The following is a 14083-nucleotide window of genomic DNA, read 5'->3' as shown; positions in this document are numbered from 1 at the left end:
GCTCTGCAGCAGACTGGGAACTGATTTGACAGATGAAATGTGTGTGTCTTAATACGTATGGATATAACGTATACCCAGAATGGGCAAAATAAAATGGGCTCAGGAAATATGTCGTCCACATTAAGATGCGCAAATCGACTAACATCATCCACTCCGAGCATGAATGACGTATGAAGTGCATCCAGAAAGTTAGTTCCATGGACCAATAAAGAAAACAAGAACATCACTAAGTACGAAATATTTACTGAAAATTGTATGCAGATCCACTGGCTACTTCTCAACACTGTGTACATAATGTCTGGGAACACTTTCAATTATTTATTGCACAAGAACTATACATTGTACAGATGTCATACATATTACATTTGAAGAGAAACTCTGAAAGTGTTTTTTACAAACATTCGATACGTGAACCACGAGTGATCTGGCAGACGTCAATACAGTAATCAAATTCTTGCCATACCCATCCCAGCACGGCATCGTCGACTGTGGCAGTCGCTTCTCGTATTCTCTCCCGGAGCTCTGCTACATCACGTGGTAGAGGCGGTACACACACCAGATCTTTAATGTGTCCCCACAGAAAAAAGTCACACGGAGTGAAATCTGGTGATCAGGGAGGACATTTCATGAAACAGCAGAAAGCTCACTCCACACCTGAACTCGCCATGTTTGCGACTAGTGCTGACTATCGGCAAATTACCAAACTACGCTGTGGTGGTATACAAGGAAAAAAAAAAAAAAAACTTTCAGGGTTTCACTTCAAAATGACATATGTATGATATCTGTACAATGTTCGGTTCTTGTGCAATAAATAATTGAAAGTGTTCCCGGACTTTATGTACACCCTGTATAGTTACCATCATTGTTGAGGCATTTGTCATAACCGTGCACCATCAATATTACGCTTATGTCATAGGAATCTGCTGCCTACATACGCAGCCACAAAGTCACTTCAGTCTGCATCTCAGTGTCATCATGCAAACACTTTCCTGCCAGAAAACGCTTCATGAGATGAAAGAGATGAATCTCACTTTGGGCAAAGCTGGGTCTGTAAAGAGGACGGTCAAAGATCTCCCAACCTAGCAGATTCGACGCAATTTGTGTGTCACCGGATGTAGGGGGTCTAGCACTGCAATGCCTTTTTCAACATCCCATGTCTCCTGTTCTGGATTACCACCATTTAGGTCTCTCCCTGTGGTAAAAACTTGCACAAGATGACACCACAGCAACCCAAGGACACAGAACATGTGATTATTTTGACTGAGACTGTCTGCTCGAATTTGGTCTTCATAGGTGAACCACTATGCTGCCAATGCACAAACTGTCATTTTGTTTCTAGTGTGGCACGTGAACCCACAATTCACGGTCGAGAAACTCGTCAGCTTTCACTGCGTATCACAGCAGAATGTCAACACTGCGACCAGACTTTCGCTTTTGTGTTCGTCTGTCAGTTGCCTCGGCACCTGTCTCGCACACACTCTATGAAAACAGAGCAACACTGAGCGAGACATCTGGGGGAACTGATGAGAGAGCTCCTAAATTAAGTGTCGCTTCACCAAAACTACTTACAAAACATTTTCCATCAGTTTCTGGTGACACCAGGGACAGTTGGTAATTACGGTTTTTGTCACAGAAATCAGTTCGTCCTCCAGCGAATTGCCTCCATCACTGTCTGACTGTATTGCCACTCATAATGTCGTGCCCACACATGTGGCACAATTTGTGATGGATCTCTGCTGGAGATTGCTTCTGAACGCACAAAAATTGAATAACTGTGCAAACTTCACTGTTGGTGGGAGACAAAACCATAGCAGCCATTTTACGCTAGCACTGTGCAGTAACCACTGCCGTCACCAGACTGAAACTGCACTCCCGTATTCCCACATACCTCCTCCCTACTCCTGCACACATTATTCCTATCTGACTACTCATGCCATCTCTGGACATGACTGGAACTTAACTTTCTGGATGCACCTTGTTATTAGGTTGTGTATCTTACATATTTCCTTAGTCAGTTTTATATTGCTATTCCTGCAGGAAGAAATATATATACAAGGTGTACAACTTTGCTTCTGCCATTTTTTGTCCAACATTTGAGGCTTTAATGAAACAAATTGGTTACACACGTATTATCCAAAGTATTTTACATCGCTGGCCACTACTTTCTCCCATCTTTCGGGGAGTGTACGAATCCCACGTCGAAAAAATTGTTCATCTTTTGGAGCGATCCACGAATCGACCCAGTGTCGGTCAGCCAGGCCATGCGCCATAGACCTAAACAGGTGAGAGTCAGAGAGAGCAATGTCTGGAGAATATGGCAGTTGGGGTAGGATTTCCCATTTTTAATGTTTCCAAGTACGTTTTGACCTCTTTTGCAACGTGGGGTCGAGCGTTGTCGTGCTGCAAAATCACTTTATCGTGCCTCTCGCTGTATTGCAGCCATTTGTCTTTTAATGCTCTGCTCAAATGCATTAATTGCATTCGTTAACAAGCACTTGTGATTGTTTCACTCGGTTGTAACACCTCATAGTACACGACGCTGAGCTGGTCCCACGAAATGTAGGGCACAATCTTGAAGCCGTGAATATTCTATGTGGAAGCATGGCCGGGATATCCCCATGATTTTATTGTAATGAACCCATTTTTCGTCCCCGGTCACAATGTGATGCAGAAATCCCTTCCGTTTTTGCCTCTGAAGCAACTGTTCACAAATACACAAACGTCATTCAACGTCACTCGGTTTCAACTCACACGGGACCAAGTTCCTTCTTTTGGAATCGTGCCCATAGTTTTGAGACTTTTTGAAATGGCTTTCTGTGTCACTCCCACTAATCATACCAATTCTTCTCGAGTTTGATGCAAGTCTTCACTCAGCGATGTCTCCAATTCTGCATCTTCGAAAACATTCTCTCTCCCACCACTAGCCCAGCCTACAACATTAAAATCACCGTTCTGGAAGTGTTGAAACCATTCACGATATGTTCTTTCACTAATAGCGTCCTTACCATACATACTTGAGAGCATTCGATAAGACTCGGCCACTGTCTTCTTCATATTGAAACAAAACAGTAACACCTCCTGTCAATTATAAGAATTAGGCTCGTAAACTGACATTTTCAATGAAGAACAACTTTACGATGCAGACACAAATCGACTTACATTTGAATGAGGTTATGTTGATCGGGCTGCAAGCTAACAGCCTGATGTCTGCGACCTGTTTCTTTCGACCGCTACTTACCGTTGTTGCCACCTATCGGCAAATGGCGGAAGCAAAGTTGTACACCTTGTATATAAAATATACAATTTTGGTGAGACAATGGCTATAATAACCAATCACACACAACATTTACACATATTATACAAAAGAGGGTATTGAAATTGATGACCATTTCTTTGCACAGTTTTGCTTTGGATAACAGACTGGATATTAATGTCCATTACTGAAACATAAGTAAACTATGCAAATTTCCGTGTCTCTGTAACTGGACTAAAAAGGCTACAAAAAAAGAATGGAAGACATATTCCAGGCACCAGCAAAGCCATAGAGTTTGTAGTCCCACAACCAGAAGTATGAAAATCATACTACTCTTGTAACTCCTCCCTTCACTTAGCATTTCCTTTTTATCTCAAACATGCACAAGTATACTGCATAATTATTCTAGTAGTATTTTTGATGAAGTAACAAAAACTGATATTTAAATTTCATGGAAAAATGGGTGACTTATTCCTTATTGCAAACTTCTACTGACTACAAAGAAGGATTACTTCTAGGAAGGCAACTAAGAGTGTTTCAAAAGTACACCTTAGACCAGCCCGATTATGTAGACTGATTTAAATAATCCAGTTGTACATGCTTAAGTAGAAACAATACTCTATCGCATAAAGAGTGGAAAAACTGAGACAGGGAAGAAGACCTGAAACACTTTCACCATAAAAACTACGTATTTACTCTACTCCGTGCCGAGAACTTCCTTCGATGATCTACGGATGAAGTTCACCACCAGCTGCCAACGCAGAAGTAGTTGTTATTCAGTTGAAAAAAAGAAATTGATGATACCCTGTGTAATTTTTATCACGAGTTATAACCAGGGGGCGGATGATGCATAGACGTGCAAAGCTGGTTGAAGCCAATTTTTAAAAATTCTTTTTGACTGAGCTTTATAATCAAGGCTACATTTAGGCACATATTTTCAAAATTTATGCTGAATGAAATTTCATATATCCTTATTTCCTAAGCATATATTCAGAAACGTGCAGCATACACAAAATGTATTCCTGTTTGTGTCTACTAATGGATCAGCTACTGATTTATTGTTATTTATTTATTTAATTATTTATCAGGTTCCATACGACTACACAAGTTGGACCTACTCGGTCACGGAATGAATCAGTAGATAGTTTACAGAAAATTCACAAACAAAAGAATTACGGAATTAATAAAACTTGAAAAAATTGTGGGAGCATGCAGGAATAAACAACACATTACAGAGAAAAGTTCTCAACTACTGTGAGGAATTCCTGTACGGAATAGGAGTGCGCCTTTCAACTTGGGTTGGGGTTCATCACTCATTTTCTTCAGCTCTGTCGGGAACCTACTGAAAACAAAACCAGCTGAATAGTGCACAGCTTCCTACACAATGCCTACGGCAGTGTTATCCAAGTGTGCATCATTCTTCCATCTATCATTCACTGAATGAATGTTGCAGTTTCTCCTGAAGGAGTCAGTATTGTCAGCAACAAACCCCACAGTGGAATTTATGTACAGTGGAATTTATGTACAGAGACAGCAGAGTTAATATTCAGAGATGCCTGAACAGTGGCCTACACGAACATTGTGAACTAATCCTTCAGATTAGTCTGATCTCCATTTTTTGGACTGTGAATTCTCTTGGTGGATCCACAGTGTTGTCCAAAGATATGCAACTTAGTTTTCAACCTGCGGGTTGATTCATATGTACACAGCTTTAATACACATACTGGAAGTGAAATGCCTTCACCTTACCTGTACCTGCAAAGAAATGTGTTCAAGTTGTGGATTGCGACTATATTTTGAGAAGAAATTCAAACAACTGAATGGTTTTGTGGTTCAATTAGCACGTAAAAAACACAAATATCGAGGTTCTAATTTGTAATAGTAATCTGCTTTAGGCAAAGTGATTCATGCTTGTCACTGTACTTTGTAGAAGATTTGGAATAAATTGTGTCATCCCCCCTCTCCTCTCACCACCACCACCCACCCACCCACACACAGATACTATAGTACCACAGTTGGGTTTTGCCTAATATGTGTGTGTGTGTGTGTGTGTGTGTGTGTGTGTGTGTGTGTGCGCGCTGCAGTTCCACACGATATATATACACTGGGGGATGGGAGGGAATGGAGCACCACAAAGGAATTATCTGCATGAATGGGATGGAAATCAGTAGCCGTAATGTATACATGCAAATCAACAAATGATTACAATTTCAGCAAAAATTGGATGATTTATTGAAGAGAAAGAGCTTTACAAACTGAGCAACTCAATAGTGCATCGGTACATCTTCCATCCTTATCCAAGAAATTATTCGGCTTGGAATTGATGGACAGGTTCTTGGATGTCCTCCTAAGGGATGTGATGACAAATTCTGTCCAACTGGTGTGTTAGATAGTCAAAATCCTGAGTTGATTGGGGTACCCTACCCAATGTTCCAAATGTCCCCTTCTGGAAAGAGATCCAGCAACCTCGCTGCTCAGGATACGATTTGGCAAGCACAAAGACGAGGAGTAGAAATTCTCGCCATGTGTGGACGGGCATTATCTTACTGAAATGAACAGCAAGAGAGGCTTGCCATGAATGGCAACAAAAGAAGATGCTGAATATTGTTGACATACCTCTGTGCTATACGCGTCCTGCTATGAAATTAAATGGAGCCACAGACAGACACTCTTGGTTATTAGGCCATATGGCCATATTGCAAAAACATTCTGTTGGCATCTACCCACACAGGGAGAAATGATCGTCAAGATAAAACAAGAGAAATCAGGGCTCGCACAGCAAAATTTGAGTGCTCGTTTTTCCTGTGCACCGTTCGAGAGTGAAATGGTAGAGAGACAGCTCGAAGGTGGTTTATAGAACCCTCTGCCAGACACTTTATTGTGAATTGCAGAGTAATCACGTAGATGTTGATGTAGGCAGATGGCAGGACGGTATCCCACTGCCGTCCAGGGCATCTCCAGACAAGTCTTCTGGTCACTGGGACTCAAGTAGAAGTGAGACTCATCACTGAAGACAATTTTACACCAGTCAATGAGATTCCAGGTCCAAAACGTGTCTCCACATGCACTGGACAGTGGTGGGATAACAACCTAACTGCTACTCACCTTCCACCCTGACAACCACACACACACACACACACACACACACACACAGATATCAGGCAAAACCAAGCTGTGGAACTGTAGTATTTGTGTGTGTGTGTGTGTGTGTGTGTGTGTGTGTGTGTGTGTGTGTTTGATGGCGTGGGGTACCATTTCTTTTCAGAGTGGGACCCCTTTGGTTATCATCCACAGGTCCCCTACAGCACCGGAGTAATCAATGATATTCAACACTCTGTTTTGTTGCAATTAGTGGAAAATCATCCCGGGTTACATTTCAGCGAGTTAATGCCCGCCCTCATGTAGCGACGGTTTCTATTGCTTTTCTTCGTGCTTGACAATCTGTACTTTGGCCAGCAACGTTGCCATATCTTTTCCCAACTGAAAATGTTTGGAGCATTACAAGCAGAGCCCTCCAACCAGCTTGGGAAACTGATGATCTAACTTGCCAGTTGGATAGAATTTGGCACAATATCCCTAAGGACGACATTACCCGACTCGATCAATCGATGCCGAGCCGACTAACTGCTTACGTAAGGGCCAGAGATGGACTGATGTGTTATTGTTCTCGAATAAATCATCCAATGTTTGCTGAAATTGTAATCAAGACACAATTAGTCAAAACCAAGCTGTGAGGCAGTAGTTTTTTTTATGAGTGTATATATACTTATACTGGACAAAATGCCAATGAGGCATTTAACCCATAGTGTGTGGAGGGTGTAGCCCAGGTTGGAAGTGATTGTCTTTTTGGGGCATTTTTCATACCGTGATTTGGCCCCACTCACTCAGGCCACTGTGAACAGGAAAGATGATTGAACAGTCTGTGGTCGTACTGCCGGTCCACAGTGTCCGACGGGCACAATATTTCGACAATCAGACACGTCGCCATCGTCAGGTGCACTGATGGACTCGTCAACCGAGAGTGCGGCTACAACCTCAGCAGGGCACGGGAACCAGCATTGAGTCTAATTAAAAAGACACTCGGCAAAGGAAACGAACGGGTGACTAGGGCAGACGAGGCAATTATACCGACGCCACCACAGACGCCGACACCAGAAGCTCGGCGACCGCTAACGTGCGGGCGCGGACCGCGGGGAGAACGCCTCGCGAGAGGAGGGGATTTAATACGGCCCCACGCCCTCAGGAGCTCAGTTCGTCATCGCACCTGACGATGGCGACACGTCTGATTGCCGAAATATTGTGCCCGTCGGACACTGTGGACCGGCAGTACACCCGTGGACTGTTCGAGCAAGAAATACGCTGGGAGAAACTGAAGAATCACAGGAAAGATGATGTCTCTTTTAAGATTCTTAGTGAGCAAAGTGTTGCTCTCCCTTGTGTATTGTCACGATTGGTATGGTGTAGACACTTCCATCTTCCAGGATGACGACAGCTACATTCACAGGGCTGTAAGCATACACTTCCGATTTGATGAACATTAAGGCACCTTATCGCATCTTGACTCGCCCACTAAATGACCCCACCATAGTCTCACGGAAAACGTCTGGAACTATTTGGAACAATAGGTGAGGCGTGCCAATCAACATCCCCACAATTTGGTAGCTCTAGGGGATCTAATCACCAATTGGTGTCATCATCTGGATACTTGAAAGAACTTGTCGACTTAAATGGTACTAGCGTGCTGTCTCTTCTGGGTGACTAACAAGGGGAGGCTGCCAATTGTGAAATTCAGATTCGATTCATACTGCGCGTAATAAAAGTTCACAGCCAGAGGTGTAATGTGGCAAAGCACCAAGAAGCACTTCTCAGCCGTTGTCGAGAAAATCAACAGTTAAAAGAAACCGTTGCAGTGAAATACTCTCTACGATTATTAATTTTGCACAGCGTCGTGGCGCAGCAGTAAGCGCTCGGGTTCGTAATCCGAAGGTCGCCGGATCAAATCTCGCGCCATGCAACCTTTTTTTTTTAGTATTTGTTCTTTCTAATTCAAATGTATATATTTACATACAAACACACACACACACACACACACACACACACACACACACATATATATATATATATATATATATATATATATATATATATATAATTCCCGCAATCAGTTGCAACAATTATGCATATAATAAGTTGTTGAAAGTCGTTTGTCGTGGAAAAATAATACTTGAAATAAAACACAATATCACAAATAATATTCAAGTGGACACAAATATATATATATATATAATAGAGGGAAACATTCCACGTGGGAAAAATATATCTAAAAACAAAGATGATGAGACTTACCAAACAAAAGCGCTGGCAGGTCGATAGACACACAAACAAACACAAACATACACACAAAATTCAAGCTTTCACAACAAACGCTTGCTTCATCAGGAAAGAGGGAAGGAGAGGGAAAGACGAAAGGATGTGGGTTTTAAGGGAGAGGGTAAGGAGTCATTCCAATTAATTCCAATTAATTTGAACCGAACAATTATGTTTGTTATTGTCACTGTTGCATTTCGAAATCTTTTCTCTCCGGGATTGGAATGACTCCTTACCCTCTCCTTTAAAACCCACATCCTTTCCTTCCCTCTTTCCTGATGAAGCAACCGTTTGTTGTGAAAGCTTGAATTTTATGTGTATGTTTGTTTGTCTATCGACCTGCCAGCACTTTTGTTTGGTAAGTCTCATCATCTTTGTTTATATATATATATATAATAGAGGGAAACATTCCACGTGGGAAAAATATATCTAAAAAGAAAAGATGATGAAACTTACCAAACAAAAGCGCTGGCAGGTCGATAGACAAACAAACAAACACAAACATACACACAAAATTCTAGCTTTCGCAACCAATGGTTGCCTCGTCAGGAAAGAGGGAAGGAGAAGGAAAGACAAAAGGATATGGGTTTTAAGGGAGAGGGTAAGGAGTCATTCCAATCCCGGGAGCGGAAAGACTTACCTTAGGGGGAAAAAAGGACAGGTATACACTCGCACACACACACATATCCATCCACACATACACAGACACAAGCAGACATTTGTAAAGGCAAAGAGTTTGGGCAGAGATGTCAGTCGGGGCAGATGTACAGAGGCAAAGATGAAGTTGAAAGACAGGTGAGGTATGAGCGGCGGCAGATTGAAATTAGAAATTAGCGGAGATTGAGGCCTGGCGGATAGCGAGAGAAAGGATATGCTGAAGGGCAAGTTCCCATCTCCGGAGTTCTGACAGGTTGGTGTTAGTGGGAAGTATCCAGATAACCCGGACGGTGTAACACTATGCCAAGATGTGCTGGCCGTGCACCAAGGCATGTTTAGCCACAGGGTGATCCTCATTACCAACAAACACTATCCTGTATGTGTATGTTTGTGTTTGTTTGTTTGTCTATCCTCATTACCAACATTCATGCGAATGGACAGTTTGTTGCTGGTCATTCCCACATAGAACGCTTCACAGTGTAGGCAGGTCAGTTGGTAAATCACGTGGGTGCTTTCACACGTGGCTCTGCCTTTGATCGTGTACACCTTCCGGGTTACAGGACTGGAATAGGTGGTGGTGGGAGGGTGCATGGGACAGGTTTTACACCGGGGGCGGTTACAGGGGTAGGAGCCAGAGGGTAGGGAAGGTGGTTTGGGGATTTCATAGGGATGAACTAAGAGGTTACGAAGGTGTGTATGTTTGTGTTTGTTTGTTTGTCTATCGACCTGCCAGCGCTTTTGTTTGGTAAGTTTCATCATCTTTCTTTTTAGATATATATATATATATATATATATATATATATATATATATATATATATATATATATATATATATATATATAAAAACCAAAGATGATGTGACTTACCCAACGAAAGCGCTGGCAGGTCGATAGACACACAAACAAACACAAACATACACACAAAATTCAAGCTTTCGCAACCAACGGTTGCTTCATCAGGAAAGAGTGAAGGAGAGGGAAAGATGAAAGGATGTGGGTTTTAATGGAGAGGGTTAGGAGTCATTCCAATCCCGGGAGCGGAAAGACTTACCTTAGGAGGAAAAAAGGACAGGTATATACTCGCACACACACATATATCCATCCGCACATACACAGACACAAGCAATGTCTGCTTGTGTCTGTGTATGTGCGGATGGATATGTGTGTGTGTGCGTGTGAGTATATACCTGTCCTTTTTTCCCCCTTAGATAAATCTTTCCGCTCTCGGGATTGGAATGACTCCTTACCCTCTCCCTTAAAACCCACATCCTTTCGTCTTTCCCTCTCTTTCCCTCTTTCCTGATGAAGCAACCGTTGGTTGTGAAAGCTTGAATTTTGTGTGTATGTTTGTGTTTGTTTGTGTCTATCGACCTGCCAGCGCTTTCGTTGGGTAAGTCACATCATCTTTGTTTTTAGATATATTTTTCCCACGTGGAATGTTTCCCTCTAATTTTTATATATATATATATGTGTGTGTGTGTGTGTGTGTGTGTGTGTGTGTGTGTGTGTGTGTGTGTCTGTGTGTGTGTGTGTGTGTAGAAAATTATTAATCGTAGAGAGTATTTCACCGCAACGCTTTCATTTAACTGTCGATTTTCTCGACAACAGCTGAGAAGTGCATCTTGGTGCTTTGCCACATTACACCTCTGGCCATGAGCTTTTATTACGCGCAGTATGAAACGAATCTGAATTTCACAATTGGCAGCCTCCCCTTGTAAGTTTTTGTACGCTATGGTTGTTTTGCGTGACTATATTCACTGAATGGAACAGAAATTACTCACAGCAGAGAACCATATCTTTCACGACCACAATGCTTACATTTACATGGGCAGAAATACCCAAAACTGATTGCATGAGAATGGCAATGAAATAACACAACTTCCCTGGCCTCCACAGCTGTTTGGATTACGGTTTACTGCTTGGAGAATCACAATTTTCCCTACTGTACTATTTGCGCATGCAATCATAGCATTGTTTATCATAAAAAAGGAGTCTACAGTTTTCATAAGTTTAATGCTGATGCCAGTTCAATGTTTTTAGATACTATTTATAGCATGTTTATCAAAAGCCAGTGGTACTTATTTCTTTAAAAAGTACAATATAGCTTATCATGCCAATTTAATTTTTCCTACTACGGATGCAATTAAATGTTTGCAAGCTTTAGAATGGAAAGAAATATGAAGTTCTGTAGCTGACAACATTATGTTTTTAACTTGTTATAGTTACAATAGCTCTAGTTTACGAAACAAGAAAAATTATTAAGAATATATGAAATTAATGGAAAAAAAATTGCCTGATGCAGGACAGTTTATTTTAACATTGCCCATATACATTTCAGCACTTTCTCTGCTGTCTTTAGTAGTTTTTTGTTTATTACACTGCCTCATCACTTATTTTGTGCTGCTGTAGTTTATATTTATCATACATTGCACAGCTCGAGTTGTTTTCTGGTGTTTTGCGATAAAATAAATAAAATACAGTGTAACGGGTAAAAATGGCGATAGTGAAGAAATAACGTGTCTTAACACATCTAAAGCAACAAGTAACAGGACTACAGCATCAGAAAACATGGGAGTTGTGTAATGTAGGACTTATAAACTAACATGGAAAAATACCATGAGACAGAATAATAAACAAAAGCCTACTGCAGATAGCACAGTGCGTGCTAAAACATACATGAGTAAAATAAATATAAATAAACCTGTCTCTTGCATAAGGCAGAACTTCTCTCTAATTTTTATTTGCAAGCATGGAGAATTACAATATCCAAAAGATGGTTTAATGAAATTATTTTGTATCAGCTGAATTCGTACCGCTGATATATGAACAGATCACCAGGGACAAAATGAACGAAAATATAAATGTCTTGAAACGAAGTCAGTTAGAGCTGACAGAAATTATAAATCTGAAATGTAATGAACATGCCACAACAAATGAAAATTTGTGCCAAACTGCATTTTTAGGTTTGTCGAAATATGATTGATATGTTAGGGATTAATTAAGTGTTCGATTCCAATATACGACTGAAATATGTAATACTCACATTAATGTAGTACTGCATACTACTTTCCACCTCTTTTTTTGCTAAGCATATAACTGATTTTGTATCTGTATGCAGTAACAATGAATGACCCTTTAATAATATGAATGTTATTACTCGAAAAGAACATAAAACTATTAAATTAAAATGTTAAGAATGCTTCGTTAATAATATGTGAACCATTATTTGGTGGCATTCATTTTTCATATTTTAATGGAAAAGTACAAATTAATTATTGAAGCAAGTTTACTGATATATAAATGTTGCACAAATGTATGCAAGTGTTGGAGCCTATTGTCAGAGAAAGCTGTATATAAGAAATTCAGAACATAAATAACATGAAAACTTCGATTTATGATGAAATATATGATCTTTATAAAAAATCGTAATATTAATAAATGTAAATGGAATAACAGAGTAAAAAACCATTACCAGCAAGTACTACTGAGTACTGAGTGACACTAACCCCCCCCCCCCTCCCCCCTCACACACAAAATGCAAAGACGTACATTTTGCCAGAAGAATGTGAATAAACATAGGCAGTGCAAATTCTTGTCACGTTTTTTTATGTCAAAATGTATTGTGTTGCAAGCCAGAGTGAAATTAGGTCGGACAAAAGGCGCCAAATACAGTAGCAGCAATATTTATAACTGGAATATGTGCATGCTGAAGACGCTTCCAGGTGTAGGTGTAAACCAAACAAAAATGCTGCAAGGGAGAAAAAGGTCACTCTTCAGTATCTTTGGAAATGAACTATCTAGAAGCAACTCATTATTATAAATATGTTTCTTTCCATATTATAACTCATCTTTTAAACAATTGAAACAAAATGAGTATGGTAAAATAAAAAAACTTTTTTTTTTGTTGCAAAGGCAAACTGGATGTACCTTCTTTAACATTATTGTTATTATTTTAGGCTGTATTACGGAGGAGGTGAATGCACAGCAGTTTGGCACAAATTTTCCTTGATCACATGGTATTTCTAGAATGTTTTGTGTATGCTGCACTGTTATCCAGGAGGCGGACGCATTTACGGGGCGAGGAAGCTAGCCCTGAAAATATTTCATGCACTTTACAGTGGGCAACCCACCTACCCAGGATGGATGGTGTAAGTGGGATTGCGTACCTTAAGTTGCACATAATATTTTCTAGGCACATTTACATTTGCCCATTCAGCAGAAAGGAATGTAGCGCGTACTGTGCAGATCATGCAAGCCTCCAAAGCTCGTCTGTAATGCCAGCGTCAGCACCGAATGCCACACTGTCCGGAAATTCCGTCAGAGGAAGACGTAAGGCTTTGCGACGTGCAGTGAAGCGAGACAGAGCGAGAGAGTCAGCTCTCGGAAGACGATCGACGCTCCTGCACCAAGCGGTCCCGAGTACTCCCGCACCGGAGTACCGGTGCAAGGGAGTGAACTACGAACCGTTGGGCGGGCAGCCCTCCTCGTCCGACCCGTCGTAGCAGTCGACCCTGCGGTCGCACCGCAGGGAGCCCCTGATGCACGTCCCGTCCCGACAGCGAAACTCGTTGGCCGAACACTGGTCGTCGGTCTCTGCTCGCCGGCGAAAACACACAAATGAGATCAAAACGGGGCGGTGGCGTGCCAGCTGCCGTGACAGTGTGCTCGGCATTGCGAGGGAGGCGATGCTGTAGCCTAGACGTGGGGATGAGGAATGAGGGGAAAAGGAACAGGAGGGGGATGATGATGGTGAGGGAGGAAGGGGTGGAAAAAGGGGAGGGGAAAATGCGAAGGGGGTGGGGTGGGG

At 41.5% G+C, this 14083-nt stretch overlaps 1 protein-coding gene across 1 annotated transcript in view; it reads right to left on the bottom strand.

Annotated features, from left to right (window-relative positions):
* LOC124553582 (basement membrane-specific heparan sulfate proteoglycan core protein) overlaps positions 1–14083 on the bottom strand; it is a 799417-nt gene that overhangs the window by 402889 nt on the left and 382445 nt on the right. The window contains exon 11 of the mRNA XM_047127431.1: positions 13741–13869. Within this exon, the coding sequence (XP_046983387.1) occupies positions 13741–13869 (129 nt within the window). The remainder of the gene's footprint in view (positions 1–13740; positions 13870–14083) is intronic.

Source organism: Schistocerca americana, chromosome 11, assembly GCF_021461395.2.
Source record: "Schistocerca americana isolate TAMUIC-IGC-003095 chromosome 11, iqSchAmer2.1, whole genome shotgun sequence".
Lineage (NCBI taxonomy): Eukaryota > Metazoa > Arthropoda > Insecta > Orthoptera > Acrididae > Schistocerca > Schistocerca americana.
The sequence above is the reverse complement of the archived record's forward strand: the minus strand, read 5'-3'. Positions and strand labels throughout refer to the sequence as shown.